The 27,482-nt window shown below is 36.0% G+C and overlaps 2 protein-coding genes across 8 annotated transcripts in view; both read left to right on the plus strand.

Moving 5' to 3' along the window:
- gtf2ird1 (GTF2I repeat domain containing 1) overlaps positions 1-4,729 on the plus strand; it is a 32,396-nt gene extending 27,667 nt beyond the window's left edge. For all 6 annotated transcript variants that reach the window (XM_084114648.1, XM_084114645.1, XM_084114644.1 and 3 more), the window contains exons 23-27: positions 1,062-1,139; positions 1,240-1,432; positions 1,527-1,564; positions 1,644-1,759; positions 3,619-4,729. In XM_084114648.1, coding sequence (XP_083970774.1) covers positions 1,062-1,139; positions 1,240-1,432; positions 1,527-1,564; positions 1,644-1,759; positions 3,619-3,687 — 494 coding nt within the window. In that variant the 3' untranslated portion in view covers positions 3,688-4,729. The remainder of the gene's footprint in view (positions 1-1,061; positions 1,140-1,239; positions 1,433-1,526; positions 1,565-1,643; positions 1,760-3,618) is intronic.
- Positions 4,730-5,976: 1,247 nt separating this feature from the next.
- Positions 5,977-27,071, plus strand: dtx2 (deltex 2, E3 ubiquitin ligase). 2 transcript variants are annotated; one of them, XM_084114324.1, is made up of 9 exons: positions 5,984-6,837; positions 8,390-8,978; positions 15,846-15,904; positions 19,141-19,278; positions 21,366-21,433; positions 21,753-21,914; positions 22,748-22,909; positions 23,164-23,253; positions 25,448-27,071. In XM_084114324.1, the coding sequence occupies exons 1-9, from the start codon at positions 6,504-6,506 to the stop codon at positions 25,706-25,708; spliced, it is 1,863 nt and encodes a 620-aa protein (XP_083970450.1). In that variant the 5' UTR covers positions 5,984-6,503; the 3' UTR covers positions 25,709-27,071. The 2 variants fall into 2 exon arrangements, with proteins under 2 accessions (XP_083970451.1, XP_083970450.1); XM_084114325.1 differs by lacking the exon at positions 19,141-19,278 and having other exon boundaries at positions 5,977-6,837.
- The last annotated feature ends 411 nt before the right edge of the window (positions 27,072-27,482 follow it).

The following is a 27,482-nucleotide window of genomic DNA, read 5'->3' on the forward strand; positions in this document are numbered from 1 at the left end:
CAAAGTATCCTAAAAAAGTATCACAGGTTATGAAAAAATATTAAGCAGCAGAACTGTTTCAAAACTTTGATAATGAATCATCATATTAGAATGATTTCTAAAGGATCATGTGATAGACTGGAGTAATGATCCTGAAAATTCATCTTTGCATCACAGAAATAAATGATAATTTAAAGTATAATAAATTGAAAACCAGTTATTTTAAATTGTAATAATATATCACAATATTACTTTTTTTTCTGTATTTTTGATCAAATAAATGCAGGCTTGATGAGCAGAAGAAACTTCTTTCAAAAGCATTAACAATAGTAATGTTTCCAAACTTTTGACATATATATATATATATATATATATATATAATTATTTTTTTATTTTTTATTTGTTTTTACTTGCAAATTTACTACTGCACTTGCAAATAATGTTTCTTACAAATATATTACCATACAAAAATATTTTTTAATGCTTTTGGAAAAAGTCTCTTATGCACACCAAAGCTGCATGTATTTGATAAATGTAGTAAAACAGTAATATTGTGAAATATTATTACAATTTGAAATAATTTTTCTATTTTAATATATATTTTAAAAAGTAATTTATTCCTGTGATGTCAAAGCTGAATTTTCAGCATCATTACTCCAGTCTTCAGTGTCACATGATCCTTCAGAAATCAGTCTAATATGCTGATTTGCTGCTCAAGAAACATTTCTTATTATTATCATTTTTTTTTGGGAATCTGTGATACATTTTTTTCCCCAGGATTCTTTGATAAATATAAAGTAAAAAAATAACAGTAATCTTTTCACTTGTATAAAATTGCCCATTATTATAAAAATGTTTTATTCAAAATATTTAATCATTTATAATTTTCTTAAATATATTTTAAAATGATAAAATAACCCATATCCAAGGTATTTCCTTTGAAAAAATAAAACCGTATCAAGTCTTGCCTCAAGCTTGAATCTGACTGTCTGTCAAGCATAAAAGGTTATTTTAATGTTGAATCTGTCATTGAACTTATATTAAATATCCTTACACTTAAATATTGTATCACTGTCCAACAGAAGAAGATGAGGTCAACCGAATGGGAGAGAAAGTGATATTAAGGGAACAAGTTAAAGAGCTCTTCAATAAGAAATATGGTACGTTAATTACTAATAACTGATTTATTCTTTTGTGCAAATGTGTTTTTGTCCTTTTGAAAATATTCCAATGCTTCATATGTGAATGCGTTGCGTTCAGGTGAAGCTTTGGATTTGGATCGCTCAGTCATTGTTCCGTACAAGTTAATCCGTGCCAATCCAGGCTCGCTGGAGGTGTGTGGACTTCCGGATGATATCCCCTTCAGGAATCCCAATACTTATGACATAGTTCGGTTGGAAAAAATCCTGCAGGTCCAAGATGAAATTACCTTCAATATCAAAACCCCCCTACAGTAAGTGCAGCGCCGGATCTGATTATAGTGATTATGTTGGATGAACAATGCTTGCAAGTGTTGTTTGATCTCATTGATTTTTGTCTTTGTTCAGGCCTTTCACTGAGTTGTGTACTCAGTCTTGTAATAAAGGTAAGAGCCTTTATTTGTTATTAAACATTTTATGTACTTTTGAAAAAATGTGTGCAAATGTTTACATCTTCTTTTGCAGAAGGTAAAGAAGTGTCTACGAATCGACGCAAACGTAAACGAGTACTTGACAACAGTCAAGCATCCATGGCCACTAGAGCAGACTCGGCACTATCAACCAATCAGATTCCTGTCATGGTATGCAAACACATTACAGGAACGCTTTTCTATTTACATTTTTTTAAAATACTTTACGTCATCATAAAAGGCATTTTAAACCCAGGTTACTTTCAGAATGCGACATTTTGTTGAACAGGATATTCAATGAGGAAGAAATGTGGGGTGGGACTCGATTTTATCAGACAGGAATTAATTGTGTTTTGAAAAGTGGGTGATATGGACAGAATGGAGCCAGACTCAATAGTCATTTCTGTATAGTTTAACATTACACTACTGTTCAAAAGTTTGGGGTCAGTAAGATTTGTAAGATTTTTTTTTAAAGAAATTAATACTTTTATTCAGCAAGGTGCGTTAAACTGAACATATAAATTTACAGTACATGTCAAAAGTTTGGAAACATTACGTTTTTTTATATTTTTGAAAGAAGTCTCTAATGCTTATCAAGGCTACGTTTATTTGATCAAAAATACAGAAAAAACCCCCAGTAATATTGTGAAATATTATTACAACTTAAAATAATAGTTTTCTATTTGAATATACTTTAAAAAATTATTTATTCCTGTGATGCAAAGCTGAATTTTCAGGATCATTTCTCCAGTCTTCAGTGTCACATGTGACATCCAGTCTATCACATGATCCTTTAGAAATCATTCTAATATTCTGATTTATTATGAGTGTTGGAAACAGTTCTGCTGCCTAATATATTTGATGGATAAAAAGGTTAAAAAGAACTGCATTTATTCAAAATAAAAATAATATAAATCTTCTTTACTTTTTATCACTTTTTATCAATTTAACACATCCTTGCTGAATAAAAGTATTGATTTATTTCAAAAAAGAAAGAAAAAAAAATTACTGACCAGTAGTGTATATTGTTGTTACAAAAGATTTCTATTTTTAAAAAAATTTCTTCTTTTTTTTTCTTTCTTTTTTTTTCTTTTTTCTTTTTATTCATCAAAGTATCCTAAAAAAGTATCACAGGTTATGAAAAAATATTAAGCAGCAGAACTGTTTCAAAACTTTGATAATGAATCATCATATTAGAATGATTTCTAAACTAAAGGATCATGTGATAGACTGGAGTAATGATCCTGAAAATTCATCTTTGCATCACAGAAATAAATGATAATTTAAAGTATAATAAATTGAAAACCAATTATTTTAAATTGTAATAATATATCACAATATTACATTTTTTTTTCCTGTATTTTTGATCAAATAAATGCAGGCTTGATGAGCAGAAGAAACTTCTTTCAAAAGCATTAACAATAGTAATGTTTCCAAACTTTTGACCTGTACTGTATATATATACACAAATGTAAAAACTCAAATAATCCTGAAAAAAAATCACGGTTTCCTCAAAAATATTAAGCAGCACAACTGTTTTAAACATTTATAATAAGAAGAAACATTTCTTGAGCAGCAAATCAGCATATTAGAATGATTTCTAAACAAAATACCTGACTGCTGATAATTCAGCTTTGCAATCACAGGAATAAATTGCATTTTAAAATATATTAAATATTAAACCGTTATTTTAAATTGTAATACTGTTTCACAATATTACTGTTTTTACTGTGTTTTTGATCAAATAAAAAGTTCTATACAATGGACTCCATTTACGGTCTTAAAGGGATAGTTCACCCAAAAATTCCGTCATCATTTACTGAGTTTCTTTCTTCTGTTGAACACAAAAGAGTATATTTTGAAGAATGTCGGTACCCAAACAGTGTCTGGTCCCTACTGACTTCCATAGTATATATATATATATATATATATATATATGTATATTCAGTTGTATTGAACTTTCATGTCAACCTTCAAAATTGCTATTTTCGCCATTAAAATGTCCTCCTTCTTTTTCTTTTTTTTTCCAGCAATGGCCCATGTACATGGTGGACTATAGCGGAGTGAACGTTCAAGTTCCTGGCAAAGTCAAATACTAAATAACTTAAAGACTTTCACCATTATGGGACCTTTTTAAATGTTTCTGAATGCTAAATTCAGCTTTCTCCAGAGCTGTGGCAGATCGGGCGGCTCGCGCATGGAGACACCTGTGTGTTCTGGCAGGTGTTAGAGAGTGTGAACTGCTGGATGCAGTTGTTTCTGAATGAAGTGCTAATGATGGAAAAACACAGCAGTAAATCAATCGGCCAGTGCTCTAATACTCAAGAGGAATAGTTCTCATCCTCATGTCAGTCCAAACCTCAATGCTTTTTAACTGAAAAAAGAACAACATGCAGGTTTGGAATGACATGAGGGTAATGACGTTCCTTCAGGAGGTTGTTTGTAAAGGAGTAGCCGTTATTTAAGTATCAGATGAACTATATTGCTTTGCCACCAGGATTTGTGACAGCAGATCCTGGACACAATCATGGTTAAATAACCATCTCATAAAGAGCAGTAAGAATGAGATTTGGGATTTGTTTTTTCCCCAAATAATAATCACTGTTGGGATACACAGCCTTGTTTGGTGCCGAGAGCTCGTACAGTACGTACATACATACTATACGACGCGTGTAGTCGTCTGGGTCTCATGCCTTGCAAATGTTTGTATTGTTATTTATTTATTTATTTAAATAAAAACTTGTATACGCAGGGAATGTAAACTTACCACATTCAGTATAGAGCATAAAGTACTGAATAACACGACTAATGATGCTAAAAACAGCTAGCTACTGTATGTATTCAGAGAGAAACTTCTGCTTCAGGTTTCAGTATGTCAAGTTGGAAAACCCTAACATGATAGCACTAACTTATATTCAATCGAGAGACTTTTTTTGTATTATTTTAGCTTTGTACGTTACTCTCAAGTTCGTTAAAGTAAGGCAAAGTGAGATATTTCACAGAGAAAACATCATGAATGTATTGTTTGTAAAGGAAAGAATGCTATAATGTTATTCTGTAATGACTGTCTCTGGAATCGCCAGTATTTATATGCTGTACCCTAATGCCATTTAGGCCTTTCAAATAAAATGTGTTGCCTTGCGTTTGTTTGTTCTACTTTTATCATGATGTAATGTAATACAGTGAACGCATTTCTACGTGTGTGTATTAGGATGCCTTATTGCATAGTAGTTAAAGAATTCTGAAATATGATAAATATTTCAGATGGAAAATAGATGAATGATGAAGAAAGAATAATGTTCCAAACACATCAGAGTTGAGGCCATCATTAGCACCATCTGCTGGGCAAAAGGCAACATCACATTTTCAATGGTGCAGAAATTTTACTTTTAATTAAAATGTACTATCCGTACATCTTTAATATAAAATGTGCATCTTGAGACAACAATTTGACATGTTTTAAGATTTGTCAGTGCAAGTTGCTTGCTTTCAGTTGAAACAGCTAAAACATGCATTTTAGTCTGGGACTAGACTTAATCATTGCCTGTGAAACCAGGGGAATATCTTAAATCGAATCCCACGTTTCATGTCTGCAGTGTTTCATAATAACTGCATTATACTCGTAGAAGGAGATGAAAGTTAAAACACCATCACTGCTGGTACCTTTGCTAGAGTAGTTTTTACTATTAACTTGAACTTCAAGCAATTATTTAAAGTTAATAAACAGAATTACTGAGTGTTAAGGGGATAATTCACCCAAAATCGAAATTATGTCATCCATTTGTTACTGATGCGAATAATTTTCCCTATTCAGCGTAACATAATTTTAATAGTGAAACATTATTTATTATAAAAAACATTACTTACTGAAAATCTTGACATTCGCCCTAATGTTTACGAAATCGATTCATTTGAGTTGAATCTTTTCAGTAGATTCAATTCACAAAAACTGATTCACGGATCAGACTCGTCTAGTTCTCCCAGACAGTTCAGCTCCCAATTCATCCTGACGAATCTGTTGACAGCAAACTGGACAGAAACAATTACCAGTGAATAATGGCATCATTTTCAGTTTCGTACAAACTAGTATATTACAAATTGCGCGTATTTGTACTTTATAATAAATATATAGAGGGACTTTTAATTTGCCGTTTGTCACATTGGCTTATAATAACTACTTTCAAAATAAAAGTCGGCAATGCAGACATTAGCTAACAGAGACAAAATCTGATAACGGCCACAGTAAGTAAACTTCATGTAGCACCGGGAGATGCTAGTAATTTAAAACAACTAGCCACTTTAATTTATTTTCAACCTGTAAAATGTTAGGGGAAATGTAAAAACAGATTTCCATAGGGGAGTGTTCTGTGTCTGGCTTCACAGTGTGTATCTATGGGAATCCACCACCAACGTCAGCGACACAAACACACACAGCAGGCGAGCAAGTAACGTTAACTATACAACCCTTGCGTACTTAAAAAAAAAAAAAAAACATGTCCATCAGTGTGCTTCTATAAGCCACTTTAGTCTGCTGTCTACAAAATAGTAGCTGTTATATTATCTGATTGTGGTTTATGAGGCTGGTAGCCGTACAGTAACGCACTGAATGGCGAAGAAAAGAGCGAGACGCGGCTAGTCTGAAGCTGCGACTCTAGCAACCGAACAAGATGATGCGACGTCAGTGGTTCTACGCTCAAATCTGCGGTTAGATTAACGTGTACTACTGGATAAAACACTGAGGTGGCGATATTGATCAATATCTTACAGAATACGACTAGTTAGCGGGCTAGCTGGCTGTAAATCAAGTGCAGCTGAAAGGGTGTTGTTGTTAGCTGGGCCAAATCGTCACATTGCTTTATACTCCAGCTTATTTCGTCGCCGGTGCGGTCAGTCGGGATCTTTTCTAACTGACAAAATGGCAACAGGCTCCAGTTTTCATTCCGGAGGGAGTGGGTCTAGAAACGGACCGTCTTTCGCATCGCCATCCTCCTCCTCCTCCTCCTCTTCTGGGATGCCAGGACAGGCTCAGCCGATGGCGGTGGTTTGGGAATGGCAGGATGATCTGGGCTTCTGGAGGCCTTACACTGGACAGGTGAGCAGCTTCATCGAGCAGTGTCTCCAGCATCAGAGAGGAGCATCGACCCCCAGCAGCAGCAGCAGCACCAGCATCTGTCTGGCTCAGGCGGACCCCAGCCTGTCTGCCTACATCATCGACATCCCCAACCTCAAACAGTTCAGACAGGACACCGGTGAGTGGGACCTCGCACAGCCCGTTCACTAAACTACTTAGAAAAAGTACGCTGGTGGTACCATGGTACGTTAATAGTAGCTACTGAATATGAATCGTTACCATATTCGTGTATAGAACTTCAGTCATCTATGGTATGGTACATATTCAAAAACATGGTAGTACCGTGGTACTTTTTTGTTAACACTATCGGTGTTATTGAATACGTAACATAACAACATGGAACTTGTACCAAACCTTTGGTTCAGGTTGTGACATGTCGAATGGTGAAACTCCCAAATAAACTTCTTGACTAGTTTCAGAACAATTCATGATTTAAAGAAGTTGTGATATTTGTGAAAAATTGTGATATTTGTAAAAGATGTAAAATTGTGAAATATTATTACAAAATAACTTTCTATTTCTTTCTATAAATCTTCTATTAAGTAAGTTAGCTATTACTTTCATCTTGTGCTGCTTAATATTTTTGTGGAAACTGTGAAATAGTTTATTACAGGATTATTTGTTGAATAGAAAGTTCAAAAGAACTGCGTTTATTTGAAATAGAAAACTTTTGTAACATTATAAATGTCATTACTGTAAGTATTGATCCATTTGATGTGTTCTTGCTGTATAAAAGTATTAATTTCTTTAAAAAAAAGATTAACTCCTAACCTTTGAGCAGTATTGTGTGTATAGATATTTGATATGTGTATGATAGTATGTTATTAGTATATACACTGCTATTCTTTTGTCTATATTCATAAGTATTTATTGAATAAGTATATTTTTGATTTACTTTTACACTTGACATTTTTAGGGTCATTATATCAAAAGTTTGTTTTCCGAAAAACCTTTAAAACCAGCATCGGTACACATACTTTTTAAAAGAGCTTATATCTAATTTGCATTTAAATAATATCTAATTATCTGATAAGTTTTTAAGGACTTATATCTAATTAGCGTTTTAGACTAGATTTAAAATAAATATATTATTATCTTGGACATCTTTATTAGTGACCCATAAACTATGTTGTTAAGTGATGTTTTTACCATCTAGGACCGCCACAGTACTTCACTTTAAGGGAGTGGTAAGAATACGCTTATTGCTCATTTGGATTAAGTGAATGTTACCAGTTGTCAAGGAAGTGTTTCCATAATCTACATTGTGAAATAAGCTTAATGCGAACTGTGAATGCTGGCTGAAACTAATTCAGTTGCTCCAAATATATGATATTTATGCTTCATTCTTGACAACAGGTCATTAAGCCTGCTGGGTAAAGCTGTTTAGCGCTGCAGTCTGACACATGGGCGTTTGGTCTGTTAGCTGGAGATTAGGCTTGTTTTGGGGGATGTTTGAATGACTTTCGACACCTGTGGTCTCTATGGAAAAGAACAGGAAAGAGGTGACATAAAATCTCAGGAAATAAGCATCCAGATTTCGACAGGATGCACAGTGTAATTGCTGGATGAAATAACAGCTCTTGCTTATATGCATATATGTTTTAGAAGAGAAGCGCATTTTAGGATTCATGATGATTATCTTGTTCCAATTACTGTGAAATGTTTTGTAGGAAAGATGCGCACTGTTCGGCGATCCCTGTTCCCGCAGTCTTCTGCCCTGGGCAGTGGCGTTCTCTGGGAGTGGGCCAATGATGAAGGAGGGTGGACGGCGTACGAGATCCGAACCTCCATTTTGCTGGAGCACAGCTACCAGGCAGGGCAGGCCACAGCTGACCTGAGCCCACAGGGCTACAACTACATTGTGGACCTCACCGCTCTAGAGCAAGTCAACAAGACTTCTAGCTTCAGACGGCGCGTCAGGCGGCAAGGCAGCATGCCGTATCCTCTCACGTCGGGGTCGGTTATTCACTCGGGCCCGGCCTGTACCTGTCACCAGTGCGTGAGCAATAGCAGCACCGCCGGACCCATGCTGAGCCGGTCACGGCATTCCTTCTCCGCGGGGCAGGCCAACAGACCCAGCCTCCAGACGCAGCATGGAAGACTTCCTGGAACCAGCTCCTCTTCAGCCTACTCGCCCTACCCCAGAAGACCTCTCTCGATGGGGAACCTGTTATGGAACGCCCCATGGAGCACCCCCACCTCAGTGGCTCATCCCACAGGACCGCCGCAGGCTTTTGGTCATCACGCAAATGGCTTAAGGTAAGACTACTAGGCCTAGTTCAAAAAAAGTTGAAAATGCAGGTTATCATATTTGTTTTAAATACTTTTGTAATTGCCATCTGATACCTTCAATCTATCATGGTACCACCATAGTTGTTTTTATTCCCCTGAGGGAAAGAGAGACTTATTTTAGCCATATTTTCAAGGACTTTGCACACAAGCATGGAAGTTCTCCTACAGAGAGCAGTTTAAAAATACTCAATGGCTTTTGGTCATAAGGAAACATGATGTTTGACCTGCATATTTCAAATGACACTGAAGGTCAAAAGGTTGTATTTCATCATCTACTGTGGTCTTCTCCTTCCTGCCATTGTGTCTGTTCTCATGTGGTCTTTGTAGTCGCAAGCTCAGTCATTCTGTGAATCCATTTGTGGCATAATTTTGATTACTGCAGAAAATAATTTTGGCTTGGTTATTAGTTACAAAAAAAGCATTATATTTTATAGTTCTTTCTCTGTATGACATGGTAATTATTGTGTAATAACTAGGTACTAACCCAGAACCAAACTTAACCTTTAACCATGTTAAAGGGATAATTTGGCCTTAAATGAAAATGTTGTCATCAATTCTGACCCTCGTGTCATTCCGAACCTGTGACTTTCATAAGAAGATATTTTGAGAGATGTCTGAGTGTTTATATATATTGAAAGACGATGGAATCCAAAACTGTTTGGCTACCAACATTCTTTAAAATATCTTCTTTCGTGTTCTGGAGAAGAAAAAAAGAGTTAAATTTCACATTGTAAAAAAAAGGCCATCGTTAATAGTGTAGTGATGTATGAAGCAACTCACACAGAAGTCACTTTCAAACCAAGCAGCTTTCTGTTGGTCAGCGCAATGAGTTTGTGTGACCAGCTTGAAAATTAAAATCTGCGTGGGAATATCTTTGGCCCTCACACAAAACTCTTTGCCTGCGCTGTTTTGCAGAGCGACTGTAAATGTGACCACACCTTAAATGATGACTTCATTTTCATTTTTGGGTGAACTATCCCCCTAAGTCCATGTAGTACCTTTATATTACTCAGTAATGGTTCAGGACAGTTCATGTATACTGTAAAAATAAAGTGCAACCAGAATTGTCTTTGCGTTAAGGAACGTACAATGAAAGTAATAGACGTTAAAATATGCAAAGTTTTTAAAAGTACAGCAACAAATCTAGTAGACCCAAAGTAAAACTACAAATTTGCAGCTAAATTAATATAATATTTGTATGGAATAATAAATACAATAATAAATGATTAATATTTTTAGGTAAGAATTGTATTCATGCAATGTAAATGCATTATCAGAAATATGAGCTTCACATTTCGAGCATGGTTTTTTTACTTAAAATGTGGGATTAACAGGAAAACCACTGTAAGCTATGTTTCCATTCAAAGTTGCGAATTTAACACGCGCAAAATTGGAATAATGCATAAAAAAAATTACGAATAAACCACCGTTTCCATCTAAATCGTCACTTCCTGATTAAACTGCCGCTAAATATCACTAAGAAAAATGGAAGTTGCTGCAGTACTGCACTGTATATAAAAACTTTGCATACTTGCGCCTTAGACTAGAGCATGCATGCAGACAAAACGCATTTACAGTTTTTTTTACAATCACTATGACAATTTTTTCAATACTTTTAACAAATTTCCTAAACTCTTAATGCACCAACACACCTACAACACACACAACTCCAACACTAATTTTCAAAATACAGTAATACACTAGCAACAATACACTATGTCTACCAAAACACTGCAAACATGTCTCAAAATCAAATAATTTTTCAAAACACTAACATATGTTCTCGTCCAACAGGAAGATTTAGTCAATCATAGCACAATGTCATAAAAACACTAACATCAGATGGAATTACAGAAACTGCATTATTTTATATGTGTCAGGTATGCCCTTATACAACAGACAGTATATTGTATTGATCATAGATTGCGTTTTGTACTGCAGTTTCTTTTGAAGCCTCTCTACATTTTTGTTTTGTTGGGTTTAGGTCTTTTGCTGCAGAAATTCAATAAAAAAAAGACCCATCTCAGAGTGCTTTATAGAATGTACGGTTACTGTAATGAAAAAATTGCTGCAATAAAGACTTTATTTGCAAAAGGACATTACTGCAAGATAACAAAAATATGCAATATAGCTGTCATTTGTTATGTGAAAGTGCAAAATATACGAACAGAAAAAGCACCAGAAGAATAAAAATATCTATTTGCATAATTCAATCAGCTGTTTCTCAGTAACAATAGAATAAAATACAGGGGATATATTTGTATTTCAATTCACAATATAAACAGCTGTTTACCTTGACTTTAGAACAAGGTGTTATCTGTTCTGACATACAGTGTTAAAGCATTGGTAAATTTGGCAGTAAAAATCCATTGTTTTGGTCTTGTTTGAGCTTGCGTGTAAAAGAAGTTCAAGCATCTTAAATGTGTGTTAATTGTATGCATTTTGTGTTGAAGCAACAAGAAATGTGTTGATAGTATAGCTTACACAGACGGATGTAGTGCTAACTGTGTTAAGAGTTTTGGAAAATTGTTAAAAGTGTTAAAAATCTGTCTTAGCAATCGTAAAAAACTAAGTAATCTTGCGACTTTGATGAGTGGTTTAGTATAATTTCAGATGTTGTGCAGTCCAGTCATGCCATCCCATCGCAAATCCATGTCTTTTTTGATGCGCATCGAGGAATTTATTCAGTAAAGGTGTTTCCATCGTAATTTATGCGCATGTTTTCTTATCAATTAAAAAGTTTATCCGACTCAATTGAGCACACAAACTTTTTTTTTAGTACAATATTCCAAAATGTGCATAAAACTAGGTGGATGGAAACATAGCTTATGATAGCATGATAATTTCCTCTCTCAGTCTGGACTAATTGTAATTCAAGAGCAGTAAGGATCATCCTCCCTTTTGTCCCCCTACTATAATTGTCTTTTCCTCTGTGTAATGGTGTCATATCCTCTCCTCTGTTTGGATCTACAGGAGTAGAGGTCTGCTTTAGGACACATGGAGGAGAGCAAGTCTGCACTTACTGTGCTGACTGAAAGGGGAAGACCCAGATTTGAGTTATTGTTCTCTTCTGGTAAACTAGGTTGAAAGGGGAACCAGGAAATTTTAGACATGTTTTTCTCACTCCTTATTCACACAGTCAACTTACACTAGCACCCATATCTGACCTTAGTTTGATTCTCACATGGACAAAATACACCTCCTGTAGATATGATCTGTGGCATGATTGCTATGAAATGAGAAGTCTGAAATCGAAACCAAAATCACTCGCTGAAAAGCGTAACCCAAGTAATAAAAAAAACAAAGCTTATGAAATGTATTATTGTTGTTTACAAAACCCTTTACACAGAGTGAAGAGCTGAATATTTTCTGGCATATGGCCTCATCACACCCGACTGTGTCATGCGGTTCTCAGATGACTGTGGGAGTGTACTGTGAGCTGGAATTATTGCGAATTGTAGCGCCACTACTGAGATAAAGCTGTAAATGCAGTTATGTAAGTAGCAGAAACATCTGTGTCATATGCATAAAATAAGAGGGATTTACTCTATACTGTATATCCATGACCCAGTTTGCAGAACACTTGTCATTGTGGGAAATTGTTTATTGGTTAACCAAAAACTGTTGCTGAAAACATTGTACGATGCTGAATCTATGCAGAGTACTGTCTTATCAACCAGTGAAACATATTTGCAGAAATGGATTTTGATTGGATTCATTTTTGTGCACTCATTATTCTTTTGTCATCATCTTTTGGGCTAATGTTAGCCTAGAAATCTAGACGCACCCTAGCGGCAGCAAAATGTATTTCGCAGCCAGGTGGGTCTAGCAACTCTCAATAGACTTTCTAGCTGCAAAAACCTAAATTGGGTCAGGCCAATCACGTCGTGTATAGAGTAGGCGGGGGCGGGCTTAACATATGACGACAGAGTTGCAACGGTTCCCTGGCTGCTACTTGAAAACAAAGAATGGCAGCTGCTGATGGAGAACAACGGTCTTTCGAATCGGCTTTGTCCGCGACTCTGGAGGACTTGGAGTTAGGTTTTTCTTTGAGAAAAGAGCAAAGAACGGCACTTAAGTCATTCTTAAAAAAAGGAAGATGTGTTCGTCATTTGGTTGAAGCGCTGTCCTATTGCGTGCAGAGGGAATTTGAAAGACAGCCGTTTATCCCACCCCTCGGATTAAACCGCGTCTATGGTGAGTTTCCAGACCTAACATCTTGATGTAGGTCTGGCTTGCCAGGCTAGGCTAATGTAGATTATTATGTGCATCTACACTGTACCAAAAGTTTGGTTTGGGATCTGTAACTGTTTTTATGCTTGTTTTGAAAGTCTCTTATGTCTCAATTTAAGTCTCAAAATATGTTTTAATATATTTTATATTAAATTAATATATTTTAAAGGGGTCATGAGCTGCATTTTTTTTTTAATTACACATTTGGAATTGTTTTGAAACTGTGCGATGTTCGCCATAGCCTACATGTTTGAGCCAGAGTCTGATCCCGAATCAGACAACAACCCTACACCTTTAAAAAATACCAAGGATACTCCAGTCTACAACAGCATGGTAATTAATCATTTTTATTTATATCTTATGTATTTGTGAGGTGGTATTGTTTTTTATTATATTAAGTTAAAGGTAGTATTTTATTATATTATAGGGGTGGTCTAATGCCCTTTTCACAAGATGTAAAATATGTCTTTGATGTCCCCAGAGTGTGTGAAGTTTTAGCTCAAAATACCCCACAGATATTTTCATATCGCATGTTTAAGTTGTCACTTTTTGAGGGTGAGTAAAATCTTTAAATGCAAATGAGCTGCTGCTCCCAGCACAGTGGGCGGAGCTTCAATTAACTCCTCATACAGACATGCACTTACCCTGGAAATCCAGAGTTCTCGCGAGAGCACAAGTTGAATTTGCTCAGCGTATTTACTCTGGCGTCGAGTAATGATGCTCATTAAATATGCCCTTATATCCGAGCTGCACCAATCACATCGGGTTATCTGATATAGGCGGGCCAGAGGCGAGCTAAACAGAAGACGACAGCGCAGTGATGTAGAAGTCATTAGTAAACATTGCAAGATGGCTATGGATGAACACCAGTTGTTTGAAACGGCTTTGGCCGCTACAATGAACGAGTTAGACTTGGCTTTATATCTAAAACAGGAACAGAAGACGCCACTCGAATCGTTCCTTTGCAAGAAGTGTGTTTTTGCTGTTTTGCTGACAGGATACTGGTAGCTAAGCGTATGGGGCTCAGTCTGGATACGTCACCCCATGTATTGTTGTGATTGGTCGTAGTGTTATCCAATTGCGTGCAGTGAGATTTTCAAATGCATGCTTGGTGCCGCCCCTCGTCGTCGAGCTGGACGATTTTCATTAGTCGATGCCAGACCATTAATCTTTCAGATTTAGGTCTGGATTTACAGGCTAACATGCACTGGAAATTTCAAAAACTTTTAGCCTTTTATGTTCAAACCGGAACATTTCTGAATGGTTAGTTGATGAATTCATGTAGCTTATATGTAGTTATCTTCTAAAAGCAAATATCTCCCTTTGCTTTGAACTTTGAGGGTTGTAAATTTGCAGATGTTGTTTATGTTCAAACAGCAACATTACACACTAACTAAAGTTAGAAAAGTGAAATCATATTCAACCACCCCTTTAAGTTAGTGTTGAAATGAAGACGCTACAGCAAGGGCTTTATCTCATTACATTTATGTGTATCACATATGCTTTACAAGTACTTGGAGTTACCAGTTATAGTTGACAAAGGATAGCTTGCAGTGTTTCGCGTAAACGAATTATGAATGAATGCCATAGTTTGTCGCCCTGTCGTTGTTATATTCATTGTTCATCATTTTGTGAGTTCATATCAAACGATCTGTAACAGACAAAGCAATAGTGGCACATGGTAAAAACATTGTTACTCACACTTGTGTGTTGCGACATTACTGTCGGATTCAATATAGTCAGCACTGCATCGTCATTTATTCAGTCTGATGTGACTTGGAACTTCGTTAAAAATAAAGTTCATCCACGCTTCGGATCACAATGAAGGCAATGCAAAGAATGAGGAAATGTTTTTCCTCATCTTGGCACTTCAAAATATCCTCAGAGGCATCTTTATCGCTTTGTTGCTGGAGTAATCCCGTGTTTGTGTCTGTCTTGTATTTACTACCACTCGAGCGAGTTTTTTTTCAGGAGCTTGGTTTCTGTTTTTGGACTCTTTTTGGATGTTTTAAATGTCAAAAGATCAAGGAATTTGGTTTCTCAATTCATAACCCCTTTAAAATGTAATATTCCTGTGATAGCAAGTCTGAATTTTCAGCATCAATACTGCAGTCTTCTGTGTCACATGATCCTTCAGAAATATGCTGATGCTCAAGAGTTGCTTGTTATCTGCAATGTTGAAAACAGTTGTGCTGCTTAATATTTTTGTGTAAACTGTTCCTTTTTTCACAATTGTTTGATAAATAGAAAGTCTCTTTACTGTCACTTTTGATCAATTAAATAAATCTTTGCTGATTAAAAGTATTCATTTCAAAATCTTACTCCCGAACTTGGGAGTGTTTATGAAAAAGGCATGTCAGATCAGATGGCATAGCATGAATTACACCATGACAGCTCGAGAAAGCCAGGGGATTTCCTTGGAAAGTATCTTGCTTTCATTTTATCTTTACTAGGTCATCTACAACAATCTCAACCAATCAAATTTGCTTTCTCTTTTGTATAATAAAAAGAACATGACACAACTCCTGTAATGGGAGTTAAGGCCATTGTCAAACGCTTTTGTTCTCATGCATTAAAGTGTGTATATTTCTGTCTCCACAGCATCCCAAACATCCCTCTCCACATGAACGGATCCAGTAGTGTGAACTCGGCGCTGGCAGGTACGGTACTCACCCATCACACATGGCACACAGGAGAAAATCCTTCCAGTGATGCACTGGGGTCTCCTCCTCATTGCAGAAAGGTGTTTGATGCTGCAGTATGAACTGCAGCTGAACTGTTTCTTGGGAGTGTCAGTTTGAACCACTCAAATGTTTCCCAGAGCAGTGAGAGTCAGTGAAGTTAGCTTTAGCATCCTTCAGTGAATGTCACAAGTATATTCATGCCACAGACTGCTTGTCACAAGTCAGTTTATGACATTAGCGGCTTCACTGAGTCACCAGCTTGTGGGTTTTGTGTTGGTTGTTGAAAGCCGTCGCCTTTCAACAAATTTCAGGCTAATGGCGCGTGTATGGGGATGTTGAATATCTGTTGTTCTTGTAGCTGACAGCTGCAGCACCAAGATGAATGAGGCATTTGGGGAACATATAGACAGATCTGGAGCGAAGTGACATTTCTAACATCATTTTCACTAGAGTGAAGGTGAGGAGATTTTGGGTGGGTTTTGAATAAAGTGATCAATGCAAAACAACTATAGGCTAAAAAAAACAAAACTGAATTTGCATACACCGTAACCGTGTTTATATATTTATCATCAATAAATTCAATTCAGTTCACGTTTATTTGTATAGCACTTTTCACAATACACATCATTTCAAAGCAGCTTTACAGAAAGTGCATTCTGTTTCCTTCCTGAGATTCATGCCATTCTCATTTGTCACAATATGGAGTCACTAGCCACTTTCACACATTAAACCTGTTAAATTACTGTGCAGTTGCTGAATCAATTGTTCCAGTGCCATGTGTTACATGTTTCGGTTCAGTTTCAGTTTCGGTTTCTTGCCACTGTCGCCTTTTTCGCTTTTTTCACCTTTGTTGCCATTGGCTTTTGGCTTGCTTAGTTAGGGACATTAAATTTAACATTTAATTTAATTTTCAACAATAACATTGATCTGCCTGCATTGACACCATTATATGAGAACTAAACTAAGCTGGACGATGACATCATGGTTTTCTCCAGAGCGGCTATATATATATACATGAACTAAATTAATAACTTTTTTTACAACAAAAATGAAACATCACAGAACTTGCTTAAGCTGGACTGTGACGCTATTTTCTTCTGGAAACAAACTTTGTTGCATTATTTTCTTATCTCTGTAAAGCTGCTTTGAAACAATCTTTATTAAAAAAAGCGCTATATACATAAATGTGGCTTGACTTGACTTGCTACCATTCACACACCTAACCACAAGTCCATATTACAGTTTAGAGTGATCTGTTATCCGAGGTAACAGTCTAAGTTAAGTATTTTAGAAATGCACATATACAAAGTCACAGTTAGCTAAAAATGTATTAATTTAAACAATGTGATAATTTAATGCAGATACAATGAGCTCATTTAAGTAATGAATACTTGTTTGTTATAAATCCAATTTGTTTCAATCTCACACATTTTAACTAACTGAATATTGCTTGTCTCACTGCTGTCTCACTGTATGAGGACGTGAACACATGATCTTCATCTGCTCTTTACGAGCATTGTCATTTCATATATATATATATATATATATATATATATATATATACACAGGCACTCAAAGATCTTCACGACAATCTTTCAAAATAAGTTACTTTTTTTTATTACAGTTGAATTATTAAAACTATTAGTTTAATTATTAACTATTGAATCCAGAAGAAAAATCAAACAGAACACACTGCTAAAGGCTAATCATATAAATTACCGTTATGTTGACTTTTATTCAAATTCTGAATGGATTATACAGTATATAGCCTAAAAGACCTGCGAAGACCGAAGCTGTCACTCCTCTCATTTTGTGATCTCACAGTTCCATTATAATCAATAAAGTTGTCTACACTGCACAATGAATCTCTTCTTTACATTTGTCTACACTTTGTTGATAAGAGGTTTTTGACCAGTGAGTGGATTCTGACTGAATAAACACCTCTGATTGGCCACTTTGTTCACCGCTTCAAAAACACGTTGTAAATAGAAACATTGGACGGTCTCTAGAACGCCAACACAAATACGCACTGGTGCATTTACCAAATCTGTTTTGTCAATATGATATTATTACAGTATCAACTGAGGGTGCTCTTGCTTTCATTTGAGGGTGCTTGGCGTATGCTTATATGGCTGAATTAAACCAATATTTCCACTTGTGTAGCGTTTACTATAGTTGACCGAGTGGAGGTAGTCCGATCTGGTGTGAGTGGAGGCGGGGACTAATTTGCATATTCAAATGAAGTAAGGGTGTAGTGTTAAGCTATTTTAAGGCATGAAGAATCATTTTCACAGGGAAAAAAAGTTGTGATCATCAAAGATGAGTTGTACGCGATAACATTATTGACTGCAAGGGGACTTTTAAAGTTTAACTATTTAACTTAAATGCCTGGTTTCACAGAAAAGGCTTAAGCCTAGTCCCAGACTATGTCAGTGTCATTGTTTTGTCTCAAGATGCTCTCCAGTAATGTTTTTTTTTTTTTTTTTTTAAGGCACATTTATAAAAGCTACTTAAATGTCTTTATTTAACTAAAGCCTAATCCTGGCTTATTCTAAACCTTGTCTGTGGAACCAGGCCTAAATGTTTAACTTGACATGCTGTCTTAAAAACGTAGCCTAATGCTTACAGTATGCTCAGATTTGGTCATATGTCTTGGTGTGTTTAAAGCTTTAATGTAATTTTTTTTATGTGTCCGGAAGCATTGCTTGCTTGCAGCTTTTTTTGTCATGCTGTTCTATTATTATGTTGTAATGGATTTCAAATTGTCCTGTCATTAAACGTTGCTTAAAAGCAACACGATTTGTGATTGGTCATCAGATGTCAATCAGATGGTCTCTTCCTGTCAAAATGGACCAGACGTTATGCAAATAGTTAAAAGTCTGACTCTGTGAGACCAATGTGTCCCATGTCTCCTCTGAAGGTGATTTGAGTGATCGCATCACAGTTAGTCTCCAAAGCGAACTGGATCCCATGTACTGCATTTAGTCCTAGACGAATATTAATAACAGGTAGGATTGTAGTCAGCATCTATAGATGGATGTTTTTGTCACCGGTATTACAGGGTGAGTAGGACCCTAAACTTTTCTTGACCTCATCAGAGCATGCCCCACTTGTGGTTGGCCTCTCCACTCTTGGCTCATTACTCTTCCTTTCCTTCACTCCTCCTCCTCCCTTCCTCCTGCATGTCTCCACATGGCCTCCGGCCGTTCCAGGCATGGCTTCCATTTTGATGTCAGCCGCAGGACTGGGAGTTCGCTTCATGACCGCCCCCTTCTCCCAGCGTGGCTCCAGCAGGCCCACCAAAGGCCAGCCCAGCTCCGTTAAGAGGGCAAAGAGACAGTCCAGGACAGGTAGTTAAGCACCGCCAACCAGCCCGACCGAACCTGCCCTCCACTGGCCTGCAAACTGCTGCTGTCCTTTTTGTTTAATTGCTCTTTTCCTTACCATTCTCCTTTCAAATTATATTTTCCCCAGGGGGTTAGTACTGTAGCTTCATTCCGACATGCTCCGTCCAGCCATTGCGAGATGTTTATGTTTTTCTATTTATCGTTTGCTTCTGCCGTCATGTTTTCACCCATTTCATGTTTATGCTGTCATGGTCATGCTGTCTTGCATCCATCCTCTCGATCACATAATGAATGCACTATTGATGGTATTCAGCTTGACACCTGCCTGCTCACCTGTGGGACACTGCAGACAGATGTCTGCTGGGGGGGTTATCGAATAACAGTTGTTCCCTGGTCTTTTTCTCTTTCTCTAACCCTAAATAACCTGTGTTGTGGTTAATGCTTTACATTTTAATGTGTTTTAATACAGAAGAGGATATTAGGTTCAGACTGACACTCACAAGCAATGTTAGTTTACTACTTTAATATCGCTTACTAAAACATCCTAAACACATTTTCCGTTTTGAACGGACTATTTAAGTGTTACAACTAACACCAAAGTCTGCAACCTGAACAGTGTGTGCTTTTAAATGGTATGTTAAATGCTAAGTATCAAACATTGATTTATTAAAAGAAGCCATATTTAACGGACAGTTCTGACTCTAAATTCTGATTGGATGAGTGACTTTCAAAGCCTTTATTAGATGGCTGAATCACGTTCACATTATTTGAATTCTATATACTGTGTTACTAGACTAATAAACGATATCACTTAGCAAATTGTTTATCATTATTATTACATTTAATTATAAAATTTAGCAAAAGTATTTTAATAAGAGCTGTGGATTACACTTAAAATATAAGAATATTCGAAAGATAACTATTTAGCAAATTTATTTAGCTAAGATCCGTAAATTTTATTTGATAAATTGTAAACCTCAGGCTGTGAGATTTTAACTGCATTAAAGGGTGGTTTAGATACGGAGCCCCAAAAGGGACATGGTGATTATAAATTATATTTCAATGTTTTTGCCTTCTCTCAAAAGTTTTGCATTTCCTTGCAAAACTGGCAAAATTGGTGATGGACATATGAGGTGGGAGGAAAAACTATATTGCAATGCCTTTAAGAGAGAATGCCAAGTTTCTCAGGGGAACGCTGAACTGAATGCAAAGATTGCAAAGATTCTCAAGCAGTGAATTCAAAAGCATTGAAGTATAATTTAAACTCATTTTTTGTCCATCACCATGTAGAGACTCTGTATTTAGGCACATATGCTGCACACTTCTGTTTACATTAGTAAATTGCGAAAATTGCCTTGATGTAACATCAAAACGAACTGATGTGCACATTAAACGGTCACGGTCTTCACATGCAAAGCAAAACCGGCCTATCCTGTCATCCAAAATGTGTTTCTTTTCTAGGGGAAAGCTCATTAACAGTTAAATGTGTATACATGAGCTTATATGTGTTTGCATATAATCAGTGTGTGATAATGCATAACAATGCACTCATTAAAACTAACTGACTCAGGAAGTCAAGAGCAAGTGTTATTGTATTAGGTATTTTGGTTATGGTTCCTTGGAAATACACAAGGATACTGATGCCATAGCATCTCTAACTGCTTCTTAGAAAAACTATTTACATAATGTATTTGTTCATTTAGAAACCATAACAAGCATAGCATTCTACTTCTGCCAGGTTAGCTGCATTAATTATGAATAGGAATTTATTTAAAAAAATAATAATAATTTAAGTGTCTACAGAAATTCACAGATAGTGAAAATGTTTATAATTGTGATATATATATATATGTGGTATATATATATATATATCACATATATGCATATGCTGACTTCAGATGCAGTCTCATTATAGAGAGCATTTGATTGGCCAAAAATGTATGTAGTACATGAATAATTAACAATTGATCAGAACAGACAGACATGGATTACAAGCCACAAAACTCTGATTAAGCTTTCATGGACTCTATAAGAAAATGCAATCTTCATGTCGTCACGTAGGTTAAAATGTGTCTTGTGTATGTCCTCAGCTCCTGCTCAGAAACCAGAGGAAGTCATCAAGAAATACATGGAGGAAGTGCCTGTGGTTCCAGATGAGGTATATTTTTAAGTACTGGCATAAATATGTAAATTTTTCAGGTCATTTTTCACCCCAGAGTTAAAAGAATATTATGTTTTAGATAAATATAGTTTTTAGTAAATAGATTAGTTAAAGAAAATAAAGACTATATTAGGACCATTTTTACATATTTTCATGACAATTAAGCACCTTTATGTAACTATGCAAAAAAACGTAATGGTCCTAAAATAGACTTCAATTTCTGTATGCAAAATATAACATGACCTGGACACATTTTGATGACATTCACCCATATGTTTAACGCCCTGCCCTATGACATCTGGCTGTGTGCTCTCAGGACTGTATTATCTGTATGGAGCGCCTGGCCTCCCCGTCTGGTTATGAGGTCCCAGCTGAGTGCTCTCAGTCTCTTCAGCCCAACACTGTGGGCAAATTCACAAAATGTGGTCACACCTTCCACATGCCCTGCATGCTGGCCATGTACAACAATGGAACAAAGGTGTGCAATATCTTACCAACACTTTTAACTGTCAATTGTATACAACTATTTTAATATCTATTTTAGGGTAATTCCAAGAATGGATGACAGAAATTGCAATACTGTTAATATCCCCAAAAAACATTGTTATTTTCAGAATTTTCATTTTTTGGGTGAAGTATTCTAATCTACACTACCATTCAAAAGTTTGGTATTGTCAAGTGTTTTTTTTTATAAAGATGTCTCTTTTTCTCACCAAGGCTGCATTTGTTTGATCATAAATACAGTTTAAACAGCAACATTGTGAAATATTATTACAATTGAAAATAACTGTTTTCTATGTTAATATATTTTAAAATGTAATTTATTCCTGTGATGGCAAAGCTGAGTTTTCAGGATCATCAGTCTTCAGTGTTGCATGATCCTTCAGAAATCATTCTAATATGCTGATTTCTTATCATTATCAACGTTGAAAACAGTTTTGCTGCTAAATATTTTAATGCAAAAACGAAAAAATTATAATTGTTTTCCAGAATTTTTTGATCAATAAAAAGCTCAAAAGAACAGCATTAATTTGAAAGAAGGAACATTTATAAATGTCTTTACTGTCAGTTATGATCAATGCATCCTGAATAAAAGTATTATTACTTAAAAAAAATTAAAAAAAATACTGACCCCGAAATGTTCAATGGTATTGTACGTCATGCATTCCTGGAATTACTCTAAAATGACAAAATAGGTGCATGCAATTACAAGAATTGATTTTATTAGCTCTAAATACTTATTTTCACATGAACTTTTTCTTTTAAAGAGATTGTTGCACCCATTTTCTCTCTCACGTTGTCACACCATAGGACGGGAGCCTGCAGTGCCCCTCATGTAAGACAATTTACGGAGAGAAGACCGGCACCCAACCAAAGGGCAACATGGATATCTATAGTATTCCTCAGTCTTTGCCTGGACACCCAGACTGCGGCACTATACAAATCATTTACAACATCCCGCCCGGAATACAGGTCTGTTTTGGCAGACCAATGTAGTGCTGTACTATTTTATATTTATTTGCACCATGATTTCAACTTTCAACTTTAAGAATAAGTGCTAGAGGTCCTTAAGAACCAGCCAAATGTTTTCATCCAGCAGACTGACGTCAGCGTCCATCTGCATTTATTGGGGGCATAACTGACTCATTCCTTTGTGTGATGTTGGTTTTGTCTTTGCCTTGGCCTGCACGAAGCACTCATTATCCTAATGCACTCTTTGTCTGCAGGGCCCTGAGCACCCAAACCCAGGACAGCCGTATACGTGCAGAGGATTCCCTCGCTTCTGTTTCCTTCCTGACAATGACAAAGGCAGAAAGGTAATTGAGTGAATTGACCCAGTTCAAATAAAGATTCATGCCATTCTCATTTGTCACAATATGGAGTCACTAGCCACTTTCACACATTAAACCTGTTAAATTACTGTGCAGTTGCTGAATCAATTGTTCCAGTGCCATGTGTTACACAAGATGGAGTTTCGGTTTCTTGCCGCTGTCGCCTTTTTTCACCTTTGTTGCCATTGGCTTTTGGCTTGCTGAGTTGGGGACATTTAAATTTAACATTTAATTTAATTTTCAACAATAATATTGATCTGCCTGCATTGACACCATTATATGAGAACTAAACTAAGCTGGACGATGACATCACGGTTTTCTCCAGGGCGGCTATACAGCGGGGGAAATAAGTATTGAACACGTCGTCATTTTTCTCAGTAAATATATTTCCAAAGGTGCTATTGACATGAAATTTTCACCAGATGTTGGTAACAACCCAAGTAAGCCATACATACAAAGAAACAAACAAAAATAAGTTCAGAAATTAAGTTATGTGTAATAATGTGAAATGACAAAGTATTGAACACATTTATTCAGCCCTATTTATTTCATACTACAGAAATTGAATAATCAAATGTTAAAATAAAACACTGCACTTTTCTGTGTGGTTTAAATATAAATGGATTCTTATTAAAGATACAAAAGTTATTCAGTGAAGAGCACTGATCGAATTATTGTTTTTTTCTATTTTTTTTTTCCCTCTGTCTTTTGTTGTTTAGTTAACATTAATGGCACAGACGGCAGAAGGTATATTAGGCTACTGTCACTTTAAGACCAAATGCATGGACCGAATTTACAACTGTTTACTTTCATTAAAGACATAACCAAATGTTTATGTAAATACTCCACACAATGGGCATTTTGACATAATTTAAGCGCAGCAAGCTGCGTCTTTCTCTGCGCGTGCTTCGGGTGTTTTTCAGTCAGTGCAAGTGTGCATTGAGAATATTTTTCACGACTTATTGCGCTCAACTCAGCATGCATGTCCCACTTTTTATCTGCTACATGGATACATTTACATACCATGATATAAACTATATATCTCTAACGATAGACAACTTCTATGTTAGCCAGTTCAAAAAGTTGAAAGCTGAATTTGCGACCAAATGTCATGGAAAAGCACACTTTAAAGTGAAATGAAATATCTGTCATTTAATCACCCTCATGTAATTCCAGAACCATAACATTTCTGCACATCTTTGGCACACAAATAAAGATATTTTTAATGTTCTCTCATCCTTTTTGTATCTCCAATGAAAGTCTAGGTAATGAACATTTTCAAGCTTCAAACCTTATGAGTAAAGTAACCCATATGAATGGAGCAGTTTATGTACTTTTTAAAGCTTGAACATGTTGATTATCTAGACTTTCTGTGAATAAATACAAGAATATTTAAAGATGAACCGAAGTCTTACTGGGTTTGGAACAACAAAATGTTCAAGTTTGCAGGGTCTAAAGATGCTAAATGCACTGTTTTTGTGTCTGTCCCTTTAAATGCAAATGAGCTGCTGCTCCCGGCACAGAGGGCGGAGCTACAACAGCTTGTGTCCTTTTACCTCACACACACATGCACTGGAAATTTCAAAAACTTTTAGCCTTTTATGTTCAAACCAAAGTCAGAAAGATGGAGAGACTCAAGAAGTAACAACATGTAGAATGCAACAGGACATTTCTGAATGGTTAGTTGATGAATTTATGTAGCTTATGTGTAGTTATCTTCTAGTCATCGATTAGAATATTCTGTCTCGATAATCTATAAATTGTGTTCCTTGGGCAGGTTTTATGTACATTTTAGGGTTAGTGATGTCACTAACCCGGGAGGAATGTCGTGTAGTCTCTACCAGCCGTTTGTTGTAGTCCTTAAAAAGCAATTTCTTTAAAAGAAAATCTCTCCCTTTGCTTTGAACTTTGAGATTCCTAACTTTGCAGATGCTGTTTATGCTCAAACAGCAACATTACACACTAAATAAAGGACATTAAGGGTGATCAATAGTAATGATTCAAATGACTAAATATGGAGAAACAAGATTTCTGCCCGATATATTGAATCTTGACATAGGTCTTGCTCAGCATTTGTTTCATGTTGATCTTTGGTGCTCTGGTTTGCATTTCTCTCTGTGAGAAAACCCACCAACTGTGTTTACTGTAAATCTGAGGGTCTTGATTATGTGGTTTTCAGGTGCTGGAGCTGCTGAAGGTGGCGTGGACACGACGCCTCATCTTCACCGTGGGCACTTCCAGCACCACAGGGGAGCCTGACACCGTCATTTGGAACGAGATCCACCACAAGACGGAGATGATGTCCAACGTCTCCGGCCACGGCTACCCCGACCCCAACTACCTGGACAATGTGCTCTCAGAACTGGCTTCACAGGGTGTGACGGAGGACTGTCTGAAACGAGACGCTCAGAGCCAAGGGGCTCATGGTTCAGGCATGTGAAACGGACCATTCCATCTGCTGCAGATCTAATAAAACTTGACGAAAAGGGAAAACTAGAGTTATGAGGTTTGGATGTATGCGAATGTGCAAGGGTTGGCGTCAACTTCCTTCATCTAGCTGAGTCTAGAATATTAACGCACACATGGGGTCACTGGCTTTGTGGTCATCTGTACTTTCACCGTATTGTAAGACAGCTATAGATGGTTCTGCACGAATGGCTCTGTCTTAGATTGACGCCCGAATCTCGAGCCAAGAGGAGACTCGCCCTCTGCTCTGACGCCAATATTGGGATTCATCTCAAAATATGATTCATCATAGGGCTGTGACGTCCTTCCTGACGCACTACATTACAGTAGTGCACTGCGGCAATGATCCTCATACTTTTGCTGGGAATCGATACAATATTAATTGAAAAGCATTGACATGAAAACACAAATTTGCACATCAATGCAAATCATAAGTCTTTACTAGTACTGTAAAATGTACTGCTTCAGAAATTAAAGGCACTTTTTTCAGAATTTGCAGCTATGAATTTAGTTCATATTGTTTTAAAAGGTTTTTAACCTGACAGATTTCATTCACTTGCTGCTATTTTTTTTTTTATTATTTTTTTTTACGGTCATAAGGGATTTGATTTTTGTCTTGATTCCACATAAGGTTTCTATGGAAGCTTGTTTCCGCCACATAATAAAAAATTTTTTTTAAAGATAATTGCGACTTTTTATCTCACAATTCTAACTTTTTTTTCTCAAAATTGCGATATAAACTCGCAAATGCAAGTTATAAAGTCAGGATTTCTGGAATTTTTGCAATTCTGACTTCATTTCTGAGAATTGCAAGTTTATATCACAAAATTATGAGGAAATAAAAGTCAAATGCAAGATGTAAACGAGCAATTGTGAGGAAAAAAAGTCAGAATTGTGAGATTAAAAAGTCGCAATTACCAATTACCTTTTTTTTATTCTGTGGTCTATAGGTTTCTATTGCAATGGACCATATTCTTTAGAATATACATTAATTTTAGCTATTTAAAAAATGCAAGACTTTTAAAAGCTCAGCAAAACTATGTAATGCTTTTAAAAATATGTCATTGCTTATTTAATTATAGTCCAGATCCTGAAAACTAGGTGTAGAAATGCAATCCCACAGCATTATTATTGGGTTGCAGTATTAGATGGTGCCACAGAGACAATCAGCAGTGTTTGATTAAGTTACAGTTCATTACCACTGTGAGTCTGGAGACATTCATTCATCATCTCTTACTCCACAGTATGGGATTTTTGGTTTTACAATGTATGCAAGTGTATATATAAATATATATTCAACTTCTAATCAGCAATAAACATTACTCCATATAACAACACTTTTTGGTTTGTGTTACTTGTTAATAAGAACACTGCTATAAAACACTGAATTCTTCCAGGCAAAATCAGGCTTTCGGTTTGCAACAAAATACAAAATTAAATCCACCAGTAATCTCAAGAAAAGCTTATATCACACACACACAAACACAAATAATATAAATAAATAATTCGGTATTGAGACATTATTTTAAATTAAGTTCATTTTCACTCATTCTCATTGCTGTAGCGCATCCAGAAATTTTACTTTAAATGTAACTTTTTTTGAAATGACAATAAAGACATTTATAGTGTTATAAAAGATTTCTATTTTAAATAAATTGCTGCTCTTCCCAACTTTCTATTCATCAAAGAATCCTGAAAATAAATGTATAATGCTTTCTACAAAAATATTAAGCAGCACAACTGTTTTA

Source organism: Abramis brama (genome assembly GCF_963993115.1).
Source record: "Abramis brama genome assembly, chromosome: 5".
Taxonomy (NCBI): domain Eukaryota; kingdom Metazoa; phylum Chordata; class Actinopteri; order Cypriniformes; family Leuciscidae; genus Abramis; species Abramis brama.

What these genes read in the sequence shown, in the direction of transcription:
- dtx2 (XM_084114324.1), top strand. Translation starts at nt 6,504, where the DNA reads ATGGCAACAGGCTCCAGTTTTCATTCCGGAGGGAGTGGGTCTAGAAAC. An exon ending in TGTGAACTCGGCGCTGGCAG is followed by an intron (nt 15,905 to 19,140) that starts GTACGGTACTCA and finishes CGGCCGTTCCAG; the next exon opens with GCATGGCTTCCATTTTGATG. An exon ending in AAAGAGACAGTCCAGGACAG is followed by an intron (nt 19,279 to 21,365) that starts GTAGTTAAGCAC and finishes GTATGTCCTCAG; the next exon opens with CTCCTGCTCAGAAACCAGAG.